The following is a 19990-nucleotide window of genomic DNA, read 5'->3' on the forward strand; positions in this document are numbered from 1 at the left end:
CCTACTCACTCGCCAATAAAGACAGAGCTGGGAAATACTCCACCAAATGACTGACTCATAGAGGCAAGAGCAGCCTACACCCGAGCCAGCTCAGACTCTTTTTAATAAAGACAAGGTGCGAAGAACCCCCGTCTCTCCGAGGTTCCTAGGCTTTAAAAAAATGTGGGACTCATCTGCCAGAGGTTTTCATTTCTTTCTTCTTCAGAACTGGAGGTGGATGACACATGCCTCTGACTAATGGAATCAAAAACTTCTCTCCTAAAGACAACATCTGAACTCTGCAGCACAGAAAGATGACTTTGATCAGTAAGACTGGGGGGAGCAGTGACAAAATTTACCTTTGATTCTGTTAACATAGTCCAATCCTCCCAAGGGCCTCCAGTGAGTTCAAGTTCCAGGAAGAAAGTTATAATCACTGAACTATGCATACTGATGAGATTACAGCCCCAGGACTTATGAAATCTTGATGACCAGGAAATCAGTTAGTCTGAAACTGCTGCTATGAACGACAAAAGTGGCACCCAGGAAATATCCATAAAACAACTCCAAACCAGGCAGTTAAGCATTCTTGCCTGCACAGATCCACATTCACTTTAAGACCACCCTCTTAGGTGTGCCTGGGTGGCTCAGGGGTTAAGTTTCTGCCTTTGGCTCAGGTCATGATCTCAGGGTCCTGGTGATCTCAGGGGCTCTCTGCTCAGCGGGGAGCCTGCTTCCCCCACTCTCTCTCCCTGCCTTTCTACTTGTGATCTGTCAAATAATAAATGAAATCTTTAAAAAAAAAAAAAGAGAGAAAGAAAGAATAAAAGATGGCCCTCTTAATTTGAATGGAGCCAGTGGAGTGCAAAAGACTCAAATTTGCAGATGATTTAAAAATGTGGACCCCGCTGTGCCTGGATGGGCCAGTTAATCGTCTGACTTGCAGTTTCGTCTCACAGGCAGTAGGACTGAGTGTCCCTGCTCAGCAAGGAGTCTGCTTGAGATTGCTTTCTTCCTCACCCCCACTCCGTGCCTCCCCCTGCCTGCTGGCATGCACAGCAACCTCTCAAATACTTAAATAAATCTTAAAAAAATAAAAATAAAAAAGAAGTTTGATGAAAAATGAGCCAACATCAACAAAAACCCTCTTCTTTAGGAAACTAACAATAATCACCCATACAGGGAATATTACCTGGTCATTAAAAGTAATGAAAAAGGGTAGGTGGCTCAGTTGGTTAAGCATTTGACTCTTTATTTCAGCTCAGTTCACGATCTCAGGGCATGGGATTGAGCCCTGTGTGGGGCTCTGCACTCAGTCTGCGAGTCTGTCTCTCCCTCTTCTTCTGCCCTTCCCCCAACTTGTGCTTACTCTCTAAATAAATAAAATCTTTAAAAAATATATTTTAAAAAAATTAGGAAGATCCACATTAATGGATTTATAAGTTAACATGTGTGCACATGTTATATATTCATGTATTTAAGATATTTAATATAGAATACATATATTTTATAAGTAAGTTACTATAAAAATTTGTTTTCTTTGGGAGATGAGAATGGGCATAGGTAGGAAAGAAAATTTTCATATCATATGTTCTTGTTCAGTTTAATATACCAGCATGTATGATAAAAATGACTAATAAAGAAATGAAAATACCAAAGTACGTTTTTCCACTGGATCAGTCCATACACTACCTGCAGGGGCCCTGTGAGCCATCTGCTTCTGCTTCCTTTTCTTCTGTGTCCACCACCTTTTTGCTTTCTTACCTGTAAAATGAAGACAACCCAAGCCTGCTATGAGACACCAAGCAGTGTGTTCAGGGAAGGGAAGCGTATAAACAGGCACTGAAAGCGGAAGGGGGGGCGGAGCAGAAATGACATCTCATCAGCAGTCAGAGAGGAAGTCACAGTGCTCCGTGGTATTTACAAGCGCATACATGTGCCAAACACTTAATCCTTGTACCTCTGTAAGGAAAATACCGTTATCCTCATTTTACAACTGAGAAACTAAGGCACAGAGAAGGATCTTCCCTTAGCTCATGAAACCAACTATGAGGGGGTCAGACGCCAGCTCTGTTTCTCCACAAGGCTATGCTGCTTCCATACAAATTAGGACAGTAAGATTCTGTTTCTAGTCAGATTAGCAAAATTGTAAAAGACTGACAGACTAAATATGGATGAGCATTTCAGGAAACAGGTGCAAATGTACTATTCTGATTGAAATATAAATTACTGAAGGCAATTTGGCAAGAGTTACCAAAATTTAAAATGGTAATCTGACTTCTGACCTGGTCATTCCACTTCTAGGAACTTATCCTACAGAAATACTCACAAACATGTCTACACAGATGTCCAGTGAAGCACCGTTTTAATAACAACAATAAAAACAAAGAGAGAGAGATTTCAGGAGACAATGCTAGGGGAATGGCTAAATACATCTTAATATATCCCCCAAATTAGAGTCTGTATCCATGAAAAATGGAGGTCAATGAACAGACAGTGAATGGAAGAAATTCTAAAATGTTATGTGAAAACAACTGTCATCAAGCAATATGTACTATATTTACCTATTTACCTAGGAAAATATGACGTGAGCTTCACATTGCTTTTTATAGGAGTGATGCTGGGGCTTCCTGTTTCCCACACCCTCCTTTAAAAAACCCACAAAACACACAACTCAAAAATAAGTTGTAAAAAAAAAAGGGGTCATGTGTTATTTATAAATCAATCATTACAATGAGATTATTTCCAAAAATTCACAAATACAAGTTATACAAATTCAGTTTGGAATATGTACCCCCTAAATATATTACAAATCACATCTCTTTTGCATTCTTTTCCAAACAGATGTGGTTCAAATATAATGAAGGCATTACAATTTCGTATTTGTAGCAAGTGAAAAAAAAAACTAACAATAAATAGTTCAACTATAATTCTAGAAAACACTAAGTGGTAAAATCCCCTCTCACTCTGAAACCATCTATATCTCAGATCACCTGAAGATTGAGTCGATATAAAGTTACACAAACTTTGTGTTTCCACATTTAAAATCTTCAATGTATTCTCACAGAAGAGACACACAGCAGTTTGCTTCTCCCTTGGGACCCAGACCGGCGGTTCTCAAACCTGGGTGAGCCCGAGTGTGCATGGCAGAATCCTGTTAAAATGCAGTTACCTCAGACCCTGAGCCCTCTCATTCCTGAGTCTGACGAACCCCCATTTTTAAACAAGATCCACAGGAGGTGTAGAAGAACCCCACTGAACGCTGTAAGTCTACAGTCCAATCCTAACCGCTGTCCCCGGTTGGAATGGAAGCAACCCCGACTCGCATAGCTTCTTCACCTCCTCACTTTCCTCAATCTATACAGTCAGTCCCTTGAACTGCTCATCTCAGAGGACACGGAAGCTCCCACACGGCTGTAAGGTTCTCCTACGAACTATGCCTTCACGTCAGCGCTAGTAAGAACTAGTGACCCTGAGCTTCTGTTTTCTCACTGCCTTCTGAGAAGTCTGCTTCTGTTAGTTCCATTTCCGGGAGCACCTGAGGAGAGGAATTCTGAAACTGCCATCTTGGTTGATTTGAGAGACTTCCCTCATGGTAACAGGGAGCTTCTAGCCATCCTCAGAGGTGCTCCATATACATGGTGTGTGGTGAGATCCACTGGGTCAGAGAACAACAGAAACACACCCGTACATTACGCAGGTTGCACATCCCCCCCGTGGTTTTACAGAGACGCTGAATAACTCAGTAAGAGGTCTTAACACTGGTTGAACTCGAAGAGTAAGAGCTGGACTTCCTGGAGAACTTTTGTGATGTGAGGGATATCTGCATCTGCCGCACAGTACGGACACTTCGACAGAGGAGCGCGTTCTTCACGTGATCCCTGAAGTCTTGGGAAACAAAGTAGTAGACGAAGGGGTCAATGCAGCTGTTGAGCGTGGAAAGACAGAGGGCTAAAATGTACACTGCATAGACGTGGCTCTGGCTCCTGGTTTTAATCAGGAAATAATGGGCCACAAGCAGAAGGTTACTAGGAGTGAAGCAGATCAGGTAAGTGGCCAGGACGGTGACAATGAGTTTGATGGCTCTCTGCCTCTTCTTTTCCGAGTTTTCATCCATCGCAGAAGACCGGAGTGTTCGGATCATCAGCACATAGGCAGAGGCTGTGAGGAAGGCTGGGAACAGAAAGACTCCGATGGCCAGAGAGAGGAAATAATTGAACATGTCCCCTACCAACACCTCCTCAGGCAATACATCATGGCAGGTTGTGATGTTAAGGGCTGGAATGTACACAGTCTGCTTCACAACATACAGGGGGATGGTGACCAGCAGAATCAGCAGCCATATTCCCAGCGAGAGCCCAAAGGCAATGTTTGTCTTCTTCCTGGGGTGCACCAAAGGATTCACAATGACCCAATACCTCTGCACACTGAGGCAGGTCATGAAGAGAATGGAACAGTACATGTTGCCATAGAAAAAGCCAATGAGTACTTTGCAAAGAGCTTCCCCGTAAATCCAGTTGTTGCCATGTATGTGATATGCAATCTTCAGAGGGAACCAGATCACAGAGAGGAGGTCTGCCAAGGCTAGATTGGCCATGTAAACCACAGCAGGGTGCTTCTTCCTTGTTCGGAAAAGAAAGACCCAGAGAGCCATGCCGTTACTTGGCAAACCAATCGCAAATACAATTGTGTAGACAACTGGAAGAAAGACGGTGGTCAGTTTTCCAGTGAGGACGGAGGCAGCAAACTCATCCACAGAAAAGCCTGGTTCCACGGTAACTCCTTTCCCAGTGATCTGAGAGGAGCTCTCAATCTTACCAATGAGACTTCTTCCTTTGGAGGTTCTATTGGTTCCTATACAAAAAAGGCAAGGCAGACAAGGGTCATTACAGGGATTACTCTTTCAGCAGTAATGGCTTAAATAAAAGTACTTCAGGGGCTCCTGAGTGGCTCAGTTGGTTAGGTGTCTGCCTCTCGGTTTCCACTGAGGTCATGAGGTCATGAGGTCATGAGACTGAGCCCTGCCTCGCTCTATGCTCAGTGTGGAGTCTGCTTGAGATTCTCTCCCTCTCCTCCCCCTCTTCTCCCCCTCAACCACTTGCATGTGCGCTCCCTCTCTCAAGTAAGTAAATAAAATCCTTAAATAAAAGAACTTTAGACAAAGACAGAAGGAGTATACAAAAGGCTTATAAATGCTTTCTTCAGGTGATGGGATTATTGGGTTTTGTTTCTTTGTTTTTACAATTTTTTTTTTTTTATTAGAAGGTTGTAGGATACATGTGAAATAGAACATTGATTTCTAGGACTCAAAAGAAACTGAGTCTTTCAATTTATTGTTTTACAAACTATCCACAGTTATTAGCTCCTAACTGTTGTACAATGGCCATCTCTCTCTGGCTGTGAGACAGGATCCAGCCTGGCCAGTCATTCCCTCTCCCAAAGTCACAGGGACATTCCCTCTCCCAAAGTCACAGGGAGATTTCCAGGAGCACAAGGGACATTCCCTCTCTACCCACAAGGACAGTGCAAGCCATGGGCAGGGATTTCCCTGCTTCTGTGTGGGCCTCTTAGAAACCTTCCTACGGAGGCCAGCTGGCAGGCAAGTCTTCTGACCTCAGGGTCACTGAACATGTCAGTGCACTATTTGTGTTCAGACAAATCTCTGACTTTCAAGCAAGTACCAACAATTTATGCTGTCATTTCCGTATGTGCATTCAACTTTAGAAACCACACACAAATGGCACACCCAGCCTACATCCCGCCTAACCAAGTGTTCATGGAGGGAGGGTGCCTGAGTGGCTCAGTCAGTTAAGCGTCTGCCTTTGGTTCAGGTCATGACCCACGGGTCCTGGAACTGAGCCCCACACTGGGCTCCCTGCTCGGGGAGGAGTCTGCTTCTCCCTTTCCCTCTCCCCCTCCATGTGCTCTGTTTCTCCTCTCTCTAATAAAGAAGACTGGAAGGAAGGGAGAGAGGGAGGGAAAAAAGGATCTTTGGGGGGCAACTGGTGGCTCAGTCAGCTGAACATCTAACTCCTGATTTCTGCTCAGGCCATGATCATAGGGTCCTAAGGTCAGTCCCACATCAGGCTCTGTGCTCAGTGGGGAGTCTGCCTGAGATTCTCTTTCCCTCTCCCTCCACTTCTCCCCTCCTGCTTGTGTACTCGTGTGTGTGCTCTCTCAAATAAATAAATAAATAAAATCCTTCTCTTAAAAAAAAATGATATTCATAGACATAATTAAGGATCTTGATACGAGAACACCATTCTGGATTATCTAGGTGGGCCCCAAATCTAATGACAAGTGTCTTTCTAAGAGAAAGGCAGGCAGACACTTGAGAAAAACAGAAGACAAGACCAAAAGGAGAAAACCGTATGAAGATGGAGGCAGAGGCTGGAAGAATGCTGAGGAACAAGCCAAGGAATGCCAAGTAAAACCAACCATGAGATGCTGGAAAAAACGGAACAAATTCTCCCCGAGAGTCTTCAGATGTGCTAATGCCTTGAATTCAGACCTCTGCCCCCCAGAACTGTGAATGAATAAATTTCTATTGCTGAAAGCCACCAGCTAGTGGCTACTGTTACGGCAGCCACAGGAAACTAAGCACTTAGGATACGCCCAACTCTCCTTCTACCCAACGTCTTTCACAATGCTTTAAGAAGCATATGAATTATTTTTAAATTAAAAATAACAAAATACTGGGGCACCTGGGTGACTCAGTTGTTAAGCATCTGCCTTCAGCTCAGATCATGATCCCAGGGTCCCGGGATCGAACCCCATGTTGGGCTCCCTGCTCAGCGGGAAGCCTGCTTCTCCCTCACCCTCTCCCCCTGCTTCTATTCCCTCTCTTGCTGAGTCTCTCTCTGTCAAATAAATAAACAGTATCTTTAAAAAAGGAACATAAATAAATAAGTAAAATAAAATATTGCTATATATTACAGTATTCCTCAGATACCTAACTAAAACCCACAGTAAAAAAACACCCAGGGACACGTGGGTGGCTCAGTAGGTTAAGCGGTTGCCTTCGGCTTGGGTCATGGTCCCGGGTTCCCGGGATTGAGCCCCACATCAGGCTCCCTGCTTGAGAGCCTGCTTACCCCCTCCCTCTGCCCCTGCTTGTGTTCCCTCTCTCTGTTTCTGTCAAATAAACAAATCTTTAAAAATGAAAAAAATAATTAAAAACTTTAGAAAAGGGGGAAACAACCCAAAAGTTCATCAATGGATGAATGGATAAACAAAACGTGGTATATGCATTCAATGGAATACTAGTTGGCAATAAAAGAAGTAATGATACACGCTACAACCCGCGTGTGGAGTGCATGGATTCACTATAATCTACTTTCAGATGTTTAAAACTCTCCATAGTATCAAACACATAAGGTCAGGAGTTTGATGTAAAGAGATCAAATTTTGTTTTAAATAAAAATACTAAAATAAAGAGGGGGAAAAAAGAGCAAGAAACGCTTTTTTTTTTTTTTAAGATTTTATTTATTTATTTGACAGACAGAGATCACAAGTAGACGGAGAGGCAGGCAGAGAGAGAGGGAGGGAAGCAGGCTCCCTGCTGAGCAGAGAGCCCGATGTGGGCCTCGATCTCAGGACCCTGAGATTATGACCCGAGCCGAAGGCAGCGGCTTAACCCACTGAGCCACCCAGGCGCCCAAGAAACGCTTTTTTTAAAAAAAAAAAAAAAAGAGGAAAGGGAGGGAGGGATTGAGAGCAATTTCCTGAGAATATTCTAAAATACGTCCTTGAATTGTCTCAATCAAAAACAGCACTCCTGTTAACTGTATGCACTGTACTGGTCACAGAGCACAAAAACAGCACGCTGTTTAACACTAGTGAACATCAAGATGCTACTCAGAGATCCTTAATGTCTTTTCAGCATAATGCACAGATGTTTACCCCATGCAATGCTCTGTACCAGTCACCAAGACTCACAGAACTTGTCTAGAACTGATACTATCCCAGCTCCCAACTATCTACCTACCTACCTACCTACAAATAATCTCCCACCTGTAAATAGGGTAAAATCATTTTTTTAACGATATTATTTGAGATAGAGGGCACCCATGCATGAGCGAGAAAGGGGGGGGAGATGGAAAGGGAGAGAATCCTGAACAGACTATGCACTGTGCGATGGGGGTCTCAATCCCACGACCCTCATATCATGACCTGAGCCAAAACCAAGGGTCAGATGCTCAACAGACCGAGCCACCCAGGAGCACCCCCCTCCCACCCCTTGGTAAAATCATTTCTATTTCATAGAAAACATTAAATGCATATATGAATTTTGAACACATATGAAGGACTGGGTGTAAAATCATCTCCCACCCCCACTGCAACAGGAAATAAACAATGTTCATCAGTCCCTATTCCTAATTTACCAAATCCCCAGATGGTCCCTAACATTAATAGTAGACACTCTACCTATCTCTGAAATGCAAAAATAACTACACTTTACTGTGGACAGAAAAAAGCAACTGACAGAACAACATGCTTCCAGAACAACAAAATACGCATTTATATGCAACATCTGAAATCTAGAGGGATATCCACCAAAGTATAAAAAGCCATCTCTGTAAAGTGGGTGGGGAAGGGAGAACTTTCCTTTTTTTCTTCACACACCTCTACATTGTTTGAATTTCTTTGTCAAAGGAATGTAAACTGGTACAATCTTTTTGGAGGTCAACGTGGCAAAACAGGAAGATTTAAAGTGTACTTGCCCCAGGACCTATCAACGTAGTTACAGAAATTTGCCCTGCACATATACTAGCTAATATGCACAGAAATACTGAATATACAAGAATATTTACTGCACTATTGTTTATCCTGACAAAACAAAATGCTAGTCTCAACGACCATTAAAAAGACCAGTTTGGGGTGCCTGGCTGGCTCAGTCGGTAAGGCATGCAACTCCTGATCTCTAAGTCATGAGTCCGAGCCCCACAATAATTACAAAGATTACTTAAAATAAATTATAAATAAATTATTTAATTAAAAATTAAATTTAAAAAATTAAAAGATTCATTCAGTAACTTATGACATTTATAAAATGAATAATATTCCCCCCTATAAAAGTTCCCTACACAGAATTCCCTACAGTGACCATGAGCAGGTTATGTTAGAAAAATGACTGTTGCAGAGTATATACAATAAAATCCTTCTATTGTTACAAAATATATAGTGTTTGTCCAGAGAAGTTGGCTGAGACTGGAGAGGAGAGAGAATGGGGGATTTTTCACCTTTTTAGAACAATTCTGGTTTACTTTCAAGAAAAATGTATGAAAAACTTTTAACTTTGAAACTACTACCTGTGGGGCGCCTGGGTGGCTCAGTCAGTTGAACATCTGACTCTTGGCTTCAGCAGAGGTCATGATCTCGGGCTTGTGCCTGGCTTTGGCCGAGGTCGTGATCTTAAGCTTGTGAGATCCCACTCTGCACTCATTGCTTAAGATTCTCTCTTCCTCTGCCCTGCCCCCATTCTCTTAAATACGTATATAGATCTTGAAACTACTACTTGCTCTTTGCTATTTGAAGCATCCTTCCGTGGCCCTCTCCTCCCACCAAACCACAAGTACTGAGCAAGTATTTTATTTGTGTTAACTCTCTCTCCTCTTGTATCCTTATCTTTACTACTCCCTCACCCCAAATCTATTTGCTTTCAACCTCTGGGAACATAGGCTGAAAACGAAAAGCTTCAAATACCAGAGGACCCTGTCCCCCCACCCCACCCCAGGTACACATTAGTAAATTTTCATTTGTTCTTTCAGGATGAGCTGTTTTCATCTCAACACTTGCCTAGCTAATAAAACCATAAGAAAGTCAAACACAGACTTGACCAAAACATCATCTATCCAGGTTAATTAGTAACTATGCACAAGGCAAGCAAGAAACCAAACACAAATTTAGAGTCCCATCTTCACATTTATTATAATATTTCTCTCTTATTACAAAACACCAGAAATACCCAATGCATCTATTAACAGAAGACTAATTTAAAAATTATTGTAAATCCTCCTAGAACAAACTGTAGAATTTAAAAATGTTTTGTTGTGGTTTTTTTGGTTTTTTTTTGGTTTTTTTTAAATTTAGGGGCACATGGGTGGCTCAATCAGCTAAGCGGTTGCCTTCAGCTGGGGTCATGACTGCGCCAATCCGAGATCAAGCCCCACGCTGGGCTCCCTGCTCAGCTCAGCTGAGAATCTGCTTCTCCTTCTGCCCCTACCCCTACTCGTGCTCTCACTCAATCAAATAAAAAAATAAAATATTTTTTAAAAGATAAAGATTTATTTACTGGGGAGAGGGCTCCACGCGTAGGGGGAGGGACAGGACCAAGTCATGGGGCTTGATCCCACGATCCATGAGATCACAACCTGAGCCAACACCAAGAGCCTAACAGACTGAGCCCACCCAGGTGCCCCACAGAAAGATTTTTGGGTGAATACGTATTTTATGCATGGATGTATGATGTCAGCAGTGGTTTACTTTGGGTACTGAAAATGATTTCCTTAAAAAATATTGTTTATTTATTTGACAGATAGGGAGACAGTGAGGGAGGGAACACAAACAGAGGGAGTAGGAGAGGGAGAAGCCAGTTTCCTACTGAGCGGGGAGCCTAACATGGGACTTGATCCCAGGACCCTGGATCATGACCTGAGCCAAAGGCAGACGATTAACCCCTGAGCCATCCTGGCGCCCTGAAAATGATTTTTTTTTAAAGATTTTATTTATTTATTTGACAGACAGAGATCACAAGTAGGCAGAGAGGCAGGCAGAGAGAGAGAGAGAGGGAAGCAGGCTTCCTGCGGAGCAGAGAGCCCGATGCGGGGCTCAATCCCAGGACCCTGAGATCATGACCTGAGCTGAAGGCAGCAGCCCAAACCACTGAGCCACCCAGGCGCCCCTGAAAATGATTTTTTAAAAAAGATTTTTATTTATTTATTTGAGAGAGCGTGCAGGGAACCCGATTCAGGGTTTGATCCCAGGACCCTGAGATCATGACCTGAGCCAAAATCAGACCCTAGAGCAACTGAGCCACCCAGGACTCCGAAAATGATTTTTTTTTTTTTAAAGTAGGCTCCACACCCAGCATGAAGTCCAAAGAAGGGCTTGAACTCAATACCCTGAGATCAAGACCTGAGCTGAGATTAAGAGTCGGGCACTTAACAAAATGAGCCACCCAGGTGCCCCTGAGTACTAAATATGATTTAATTAAACTTTTCTTTTTCAAAAAAATTTTTTTGTGGCGTGCCTGGGGTGGAGCCTTCTTAGGATTCTCTCTCCCTCTCCCTCTACCCCTCCACACAACTATGGTCATTATTGCTCTCCAGAACGTGTCTAGATCACATACTACTTGTGTAATTCATAATCAGTTACAAAGAGAACAGAACTTTCAGGCTCCAAAAGAGAAACAAATGCATCACCGGGGACTTCCCAGGCTTGTGAGATGGCAGAAAGAAATAAACGCCTAGGAGCGCCTGGGTGTCTCAGTTATTACCCTTCAGCTCAGGTCATGATCCCAGGGTCCTGGAATTAGAGCCCTGCATCAGGCTCTCTGCTTGATGGGAAGACTGCTTCTCCTTCTCACACTCCCCCCTGCTTGTGTTCCCTCTCTGCTGTCTCTCTCTGTCAAATAAATAAATACAATCTTTAAAAAAAAAAATAGTAAATGCCTAAAACAAGCTGATGTAAATCCCCAACTGCTACCACCCTACGCAGCCACTCTGGGCAAACCTACTCACTTCATTCCTCTTTTGGTATTTATTGACCTCCTTTAGATAATGAGACTGTGCTGGACTATGGTGGTGATGACGACACTAGGGTCCCTGGCCTCTCAGTTTCCAATCCAGTGTGGAGACAAAATTAAACTTATTTACACAAACAACTGTCAATTACTGTTGGGACAGGAATGCAAATGTGATCTGATGGAGTGTCTTCCCTACCCCCACCCCAATTTCATGGCCCCCCTCTGTAAAATGAGAAGGGTGTATCTTTGGTGGAGTTGCCCTCCCAGAATCAGTCCAAAAAAAAAGAAAACTGAGAAGAAAATCAAACTCAGTATCTGCCCTGTAGGAAACTGAGGAGCATGCATATCGGTCAAACTATGAAGGGATGAGCAAAGAAGTATACTAAGGGGCATAAAAACCTTGGGATGCTCTATTTCTCAATCATTCTCCATTGAGAAAAGCTCCACCTACCTTAATGTCTGTCTGGCAGAAAGACATTACCAAGCCTTTAGGAAAGTTACTATGCAAAAGGAATGAAAGTTTGTGGAGGGAAGGGAAAACAAAACAAAACAAAACCCTCAAGGAGCAATATTAAATAGTTCTGGTTAACAAGTAACTTGGTTTTGTTGTTGTTGTCGTTAAACAAGTTCACTATATTCTCCAGGAACCAGTGCGCACCCCCCCAACTCAGTCCTCTCAATTTGTAAACAGTCAGTCAAATATTCAGGGCTATCTTCCTCTATGAACCTGTCTAAATCAGAAAAGCATTCAGTCATCTACACCTACATATTTTTTTTGTTTTTAATGTTTGCACATCCTTAGTTTTGCTCCGGAATTTTAAGGGTCCAACTTTAAAGCCAAAGCATTCTTTTTTTAAAAAAAAAAGTCTTTTTTTTTTTTTTTTTTAACAAAGATCACAAGTAGGCAGAGAGGCAGGCAGAGAGAGGGGGAAGCAGGCTCCCCGCTGAGCAGAGAGCCCCATGCGGGCCTCCATCCTAGGACCCTGGGATCATGACCTGAGCCAATGGCAGAGCCTTTCACCCACTGAGCCACCCAGGCGCCCCTAAGGGACCAACTTTAAAAGACAGAGGCAAATCGTAAAGTGTTCACCACAATTTCAATGTTCCTGGTAATAAATAAATGCCTTCACTCTAAGGCCGACCAATAAAAATGTATATAGTGGTGCAGTTTTCAAGTATATATAACATCCTTTTCTGTAACTCCAGAGGAAGAAGGGTCACATTCTTAAGTCTAATTCATAATTCAAACCGACAGTGATTTGCTCTTTTACAATGTTTTTACGAAGAAGATAAAAAGTGACCCGCCTTTTACAGCAGGTCTGCAAATTTCGCAGGGAAATGAAAACCTCCCATTTAAGGCTACTCTGGCAGCTCCAAACAGCCGGCCAGCCGTTAGCAACGCAGTAGCGTGATTCCTGCCAAGGAACCCCCAGGCCGGCAGAGGCACGCTCAGCCGGGGAGACCCCGTCCTCGGGAGTACAGGCTGGAGCACATCCCGCGCAGCACAACGGGGGAAACCAGCAGCCTCCGCACAAGTCAGCACCGCCCGGCCGCTCCCATGCCGCTCGGTGTTCCACTCCCGGAGCTGGCAGCCTCGGCCGTACGCACCTGGGTGCCCGCCAAAGTATGCTACGTGTGGCACACAAAGGCCTGAAAGCCGGGGCCGTAAGATCACTTGGCCGAATAGAAGGCACAGTCCAGGAAGTCCCATTTGTAAAATCCGCGCGACGCGCAACTTGTCTAAAACTCGAGGCTGAGCGCTCCTTGGGCCCAAGACCCAGCGGGGTCCAGCCCTTCCAGACCTGGGGCATCCACAGTACCGGAGGAGCTCTGCGCCCCACCTCCCGGAAAGTTTGGAACTACGTGAGCCCACCCCGAAGACGCGGTTCCAAAAGCCCAAGGGGGTCGCAAAAAGCGACACAGGGCGCCTGGGTGGCTCACTGGATTAAGCCTCTGCCTTCGGCTCAGATCATGATCCCAGGGTCCTAGGATCGAGATCCGCATGGGACTCTCTGCACAGCGGGGAGCCTGCTCCCCCACCCCGCCTGCCTCTTTGCCTACTTGTGATCTCATTGTCAAATAAATAAAATCTTTAAAAAAAAACAAACAAAAACACACACGCGACACAGATGTTTCTCAGGCCCGGGGCTCTCACCCATTCCACACCGCTCCGAGCCAACTAACTCCAAAGGGTCCTGAGGGGTCAGCCCCTCAGTATTGGCGGAAAGCCAACCAGGGGGCAGGGAGGCTGAGCCCATTCCCTCCTCCTCCCTCCGCGGACCGCTGCCTCTCCAAGGATGTCCTAGCCGGTAAGCCCTCCCGGCGCAGGGATCCCCACCGAAGTCACCTAGAGGTGGATGCGGAAAGTGGTGGCAGCGGCAGCAGGACACCCTTCGCGCACCTGCCCGCTTCCACTACCTGCCAGTGTGCCTTAGACCCCTGCTCCTCAACTACAGGAGCCCTCCCTGACCAATTTCTCACCTTGAATGGTGGGACTGCAGGAGACGGAGGCCGCCAGCAGGATGGCGCCCCCCAGCAGCCACGCCGCGCTTATGCCACGCATCCTTCTTGCAGCCCCGACGTCGGGCGGGCAGGGCACTCGCCGGCAGTGATTCCAAACTCGGAGTCCCCCTCGCCGCTCGGCGAAGAAGCCGCGGTCTCACCTGCGCCAATCCAAGTATCTCCTGGAGCCTCCCGGGACCTGGGTAAGTTTCAGTGAAACCCGAGCCGCTCGGCGCACCTGCGCGAGGCCACGCCCCCGGGCCGGGACGCACGGCTCGACCCCGCCTCTCGAACGCCCGGCGCTCGAGTCCGGCTCCCGGCAGTCTGGCCCGGCTCGCGCACCTCCACCTACGCGCTGCAGGTGCTCAGGCCGCCGGCCAGAGGGTGCGGGAGCCGCCGGCGGGCGGGGCTGGGCCGGTGAAGTAGCTGTATTGGAATGCAAATGACAGGAGCGCTGTGACCGCGAGTTCTCGCAGACCCGGCCCCGCCCAGAACTCCCATTACCCTTTAATTACTCTTGTGGAACGGGGGTCTTCCATGTCTTTCCCTCCCCTTTGTTAAATGGGAAAAAGCCAACGCCCCAACTCACGGACTTCGTCACTGGTAATTGGTAGAGGCTTCCCAGTGTAGCGAGCAATGGGGGGGATAAGGGGTGAGTTTGTTGGATTTTTTTTTTTTTTTTTTTTTTTTGTATGCTTTGTTTTGTTTTGTAGGAGTGACTTTTTAATCTGCAGAGACATGGTGGATGGCTGCGGACACCAGCAAAAGCAGTGGGGAGCAGGAAGGCCAGGGGTCAAGGATCTGAAATTATGTTTCTGCTCTGCTGTTAACTAGCTGTGACCTCTAACAAACCTATTCACCCCCTTCTAGCCCCATTTCCACGCCCGGTGAGGTAAAGGGCGAGATGATAGTTGGGACAGCTACCTTAAGTGCCAGGAGCTAATGATTTGGAACACTAGTTTAATACCGACCGCAAGCCGCGCATTAAGTATGCTTATTATTTCCAATTTACAGATGAGGAAGTGGAGTTCAGAAAGGTTGGAAAAATTGCCCGCAGTTATGCAGTTTATAGGCACAGTTTGTAAACACACACCACAGTTAATCTCTAGTCTATGGCTGCCATTTTCTATTAATCACTGCATTCTAAATGCTTCGACCAGGGTCTCCCCCGCAGTGGGATCTGGTAGCCCAAAGAAATATGTAAGAAGGTAATGGGGGTGGGGAGAGAAGGAGCAAGAGTTTGGGGATGGGTGCACAAGGGCCAGCATCATAATGTAATCAAAAAGTAATATTTTTTACTTGCTTTGAAAGGAAAAAGTAAATGAATAATAAACTTTAAAGTTCCCCACTAAACTACTGGGTGATGGAGGAGCAGAAAACAGAAACAGTATTGTCCTCAGATGTTTGAAGAATTAGGTCATAGACGAGGATTAGACAGGTTTTGAGTTTTTCTGAGAGCGGAAATATATAGAAGCCACAGTGGGAGGCTGATGGTGCCTCAGTACAGAAAGAGATTTCTTTTTTTTTTTTTTTAAGATTGTATTTATTTATTACAGAGACAGTGAAAGTGAGAACACAAGCAGTGGGAGAGGAAGAAGCAGGCTCCCTGCTGAGCAGGGATCCTGTTGTGGGGCACGATCCCAGAAACCTAGGATCATGACCCAAACTGAAGGCATACACTTAACAACTGAGCCACCCAGGTGGCCCAAAAGAGATTTCTAGCAAGTCCCACTGGTCACAGTCCTGAGAGCTGCCTGCTGAGACAGAGGGCCACATCACTACAGGACTTGCAGCAAAGGACCAGGGCATCCATGTGGCACCTGGGAGACGGGCGCTCCCTCCCAGGGTGAGGGGCCCGGACTGGGTGAGTCTAGACAGCCTCTTGAGAGGCTTGAGCCCTGAGAGTCCACCATTCTGCTTAGAGGACTAAAGTTTGGTCAATCAGTTAGTTGCTGGTGACTATCGTAAATTTTTGAACAACCATAAACCAAATGGCCACAGACCTGTAAGGACCCTCTGTGACTTCTTACTGATCCCAATGAGCAGAACTAATATGGGCTCCAGATAATTTGGGCAGACAAAATTGTATAAAATATCATGTTAGCAGTTTGTTCCAACCATATCCCTAATAAGACGTTTCTCAAGTTACCTACATGGATGGTTAGCATTCTGCTTTTCCCTTGGTCCTCACAGAGGAACTTGTAAGAGTAGGGAAATAGGGGCACCTGGGTGGCTCAGTGGGTTAAAGCCTCTGCCTTCGGCTCAGGTCATGATCCCAGGGTCCTGAGATCGAGCCCCACGTCAGGCTCTCTGCTCAGCTAGGAGCCTGCTTCTTCCTCTCTCTGCCTGCCTCTCTGACTACTTGTGATCTCTCTCTCTGTCAAATAAATAAATAAAATCTTAAAAAAAAAAAAAAAAGGCTCTTAAAAAAAAAAAAGAGTAGGGAAATAAATGGTTGAAAACCAAGAGGAGCAAATGCCCTTGAACCTGCCATTAGAATGGAATAATTGCTCCCTGAATAACAGAAATGGACTGCCTCTCAATACACATACAGCCAAGAATGGCCAGGGAAGACTGTATAGAATTAATTGGTTCTTTCTTTCTTTCTTTCTTCTTTCTCTTTCCTTCCTTCCTTCCTTCCTTTTTAAGATCTTCTTTGTGAGTGAGACAGAAGAGACAGAGCAGGGGTGGGGAGGAGCAGAGGAAAGACAAGCCCTTGCTGAGCAAAGAACCCCACATAGGACTCGATCTCAGGACCCTGAGATCATGACCTATACCGAAACCAGGAGTCAGACTCTTAACTGTCTGAGCTACCCAAGCGCCCCCAGAATTCTTTTCACTGGCTGCTTTTCAGTAGTGCATCTCTAGGAACCTCTCATTTGTTCTACCTCCAGTTTTCTGGGGAATGTGATAAGGCTTAGCCTTGAGATCATAAAACTGGGGAAATTCTGCTTTCTCCCCTTGCTAACATTTGTGTGACCTTAGAGAAATTACTTACCCTCTCTAAGCTTTAGGTTCTTTACCTATAAAATGGAGTCAATATCTTTTTAGTTTAAAGGTGTCTGAGGATTAAATAGTGACCATGTTTGAGCCTGGTGAAAGCTCAACAGATGGGCTATTTGTTTCCTTCTTTTCTCTCTGCAGTCTCCTTTACACCCTCAACCCCCAGTCTAGCTCTCAGGAGGCTGCCTCCCAGGGCCACTTGCCTCAGCCTATGCCCTCACGCCCTCCCAGGAAAAGGTGCCTTCTAGAAGCAGTGTAGGGGTCTTTCTCATCCTGTCCAGGGGACACGTCTGGTTAAGATCAGTCCTCTCCTAAGAATCTCTCACTAGGGAAGATACTCAATCCATATAATGTCCCTTCAGTCTTTTTCCCGGGCTCCATTTTGCTGTCTATAATCTGGGGATGTCAACAATACTTTTTTTTTTTTTTTTTAAGATTTTATTTATTTATTTGATAGAGATCACAAGTAGGCAGAGAGGCAGGCAGAGAGGGAGGCAGAGAAGGAGAGGGGGAAGCAGGCTCCCTGCTGAACAGGGAGCCCGATGTAGGGCTCCATCCCAGGACCCTGGGATAATGACCTGAGCCGAAGGCAGAGGCTTTAACCCACTGAGCCACCCAGGTGCCCCCATAGTACCTTTCTTGTAGGATGGTTGTGAAGATTTAGTTTGCTAAATGCCCATAAATGCTTCTTAGCACAGTTCCTGGTGCAGAGTAAATACTCAAAAGAGATTACTGGGGCACTTGGGTGGCTCAGTGGGTTAAAGCCTCTGCCTTCAGCTCAGGTCATGATCTCGGGGTCCTGGGATCCAGCCCCATGTTGGGCTCTCTGCTCAGTGGGGAGCCTGCTTCCCTTCCTTTCTCTCTGCCTGCCTCTCTGCCTAATTGTGATCTCCGTCTGTCATATAAACAAATAAAATCTTTAAAAAAAAAAAAAAAAAAGAGATTACTGTAGAAGACTAGGCCAGGGAGAGAGTCTTCGTCTTTGCGGAGAACACTGCATAAAACTCTAGCTGTTCTGACTTAAATTTTCACTGGTATTTTATGTAAATATGCCTTGAATCATCAACATTTCAAAGAAAATATTTTATTGAGCACTGATGAGTTATCTCATGAGTGTGTTTTCTCCCAACTGCCTAACTAAATGAACTGCATTACTTAAGTCTGCAGTCCCATGTTTTCCAGTGATTTCTTTTTGGATGCTGATGACTTTTTTTGCCCTGAAGGGCTTAGGGTACTATGTGGTGCTGTGGAATTGAACAGAGAAGTAAACACCGCCAATCCAGATAGCCTGGCTTCCAGGGTTTGGGAAGTTTGTGCGGTTTCCCACCCTCCACAATTCTAAGGAAAATAAAGTAGGAAATGGGATGGGCCAGACACTGAAGGAGAAGCCATTTCATTCAATCCATTTTACAACCATTTATCAAACTCATCAAACTCTTGCTGGAGAAAAAAGATCTAGTCTTTGCACCTGGTTCCTGGCCAAATAATAAATGGTGGGAAAAGTTACATCCATTCACTATTGCATTGAGCAAACTCCAAACAAGGTTAGCAGTGACCTTCGTTTGGTAAATCCTTTGCTCAATGCTGACTTCAAGTTCCTTAATCTAACTGTGAAATTTGACACGACTGAGTTCTTTCTGCTTGAATGCTATATACACTTGGCATCCAGGACCACTCTTGTCTTCATTCTCTTCCTACTCCTGGCAATTCATATGGAGTTGGTTCTTTTCAGAGCCTCACTTACCTTCCTGAATTCTACACTCTGGAGTGCCTCTGATTTTGTCCTTGGACTTGTTTTCTTTTCACTATACACTCACTTCCTTTGGTGATCTAATCCAGTCCTGCAGTTCTAAATACCATCTATATGCAGACAACTCCCAAATCTGCAATTCTAGCCCAGATTTCTCCATTCCAGGCATGTAACACACACCTCCAGCTCAACATCTCCACTTGCGTCTGTCTATAGGCACACCAGGCAAAAATCCAAATCTCAATTCCAAATCTACCCCGCACCTGTTAGAGTTTTCTCATTTCCTTAAACTGCACCTCGGACCTTCCAGGTGCTCAGCTTAAAAACGTTGGAGTCATCCTTGACTTCTTTCCCATATTCCACACCTGATCTGTCAACAAATCATACCTTGAAAAAAATACCCAAAATAGCATGCTGGTTCAAGTTACCATTGTTTCTTTTTCTTTTCTTCTTTTTTTAGTATACGTGCTGCCGAAGCGAGCACGAGTTACCATTGTTTCTTACCTGGATTCTTGCAATAGCCTGTGACTTGGTGCCCTCCCTCTGACTCTCTCACAGTCTCCTCCCAATATGGCGGGCAGAGTGAACCTATTAAAATGTGTATCAGATGAGATCACTTCCTTATTTCAAATACTGAAGTAGTTCCCCACTTCCTTCTGAATACAAACCAAAGTCTGTCAAAAGTATACGCATCCTGCCTTCCTCCCCCATACACAGACACACACACACACACACACACACACAGTCCCTTTTACTTCATCTCTTTTCTTCCCCTCACTCAATCTGCTCCAGCCGTGCCCAGAATACTTTCCCTTCAAACACCTTCATAGCTTCGGTCTTCACTTCATTCAGGTATTTGCTACAACACTATTTTCTCAGCGGGGCCTTCTAAGAACTACTTATTTCAGGGGTGCCAGCACGGCTCAGTCCTTAAGCATCTGCCTTCGGCTCAGGTCATGATCCCAGGGTCCTGGGATCGAGTCCTGCATCCTGCCGAGCAGGGAGCCTGA

At 45.1% G+C, this 19990-nt stretch overlaps 2 protein-coding genes across 3 annotated transcripts in view; both read right to left on the reverse strand.

Moving 5' to 3' along the window:
* Positions 1 to 1798, reverse strand: part of CRHBP (corticotropin releasing hormone binding protein) — a 76958-nt gene extending 75160 nt beyond the window's left edge. The window contains exon 1 of one of the 2 annotated variants that reach the window (XM_082724818.1): positions 1744 to 1798. The gene's annotated coding sequence lies outside the window, so the exon portion shown is untranslated. The remainder of the gene's footprint in view (positions 1 to 1743) is intronic. The other variant, XM_082724817.1, reaches the window with a different exon arrangement.
* An 862-nt stretch (positions 1799 to 2660) lies between these two features.
* F2RL1 (F2R like trypsin receptor 1) lies at positions 2661 to 19545 on the reverse strand. Its single transcript, XM_082724807.1, has 3 exons — positions 19485 to 19545; positions 14207 to 14653; positions 2661 to 4833 (listed from the first exon to the last, which is right to left on the reverse strand). The coding sequence occupies exons 2-3, from the start codon at positions 14286 to 14288 to the stop codon at positions 3722 to 3724; spliced, it is 1194 nt and encodes a 397-aa protein (XP_082580933.1). The 5' UTR covers positions 14289 to 14653; positions 19485 to 19545; the 3' UTR covers positions 2661 to 3721.
* Positions 19546 to 19990: the final 445 nt, after the last annotated feature.

The sequence above is a fragment of the Mustela nivalis genome, assembly GCF_964662115.1.
Source record: "Mustela nivalis genome assembly, chromosome: 3".
In the NCBI taxonomy this organism is placed as follows: Eukaryota; Metazoa; Chordata; class Mammalia; order Carnivora; family Mustelidae; genus Mustela; species Mustela nivalis.

What these genes read in the sequence shown, in the direction of transcription:
- F2RL1 (XM_082724807.1), bottom strand. Translation starts at nt 14,288, where the DNA reads ATGCGTGGCATAAGCGCGGCGTGGCTGCTGGGGGGCGCCATCCTGCTG. An exon ending in CTGCAGTCCCACCATTCAAG is followed by an intron (nt 4,834 to 14,206) that starts GTGAGAAATTGG and finishes TTTTTTGTATAG; the next exon opens with GAACCAATAGAACCTCCAAA.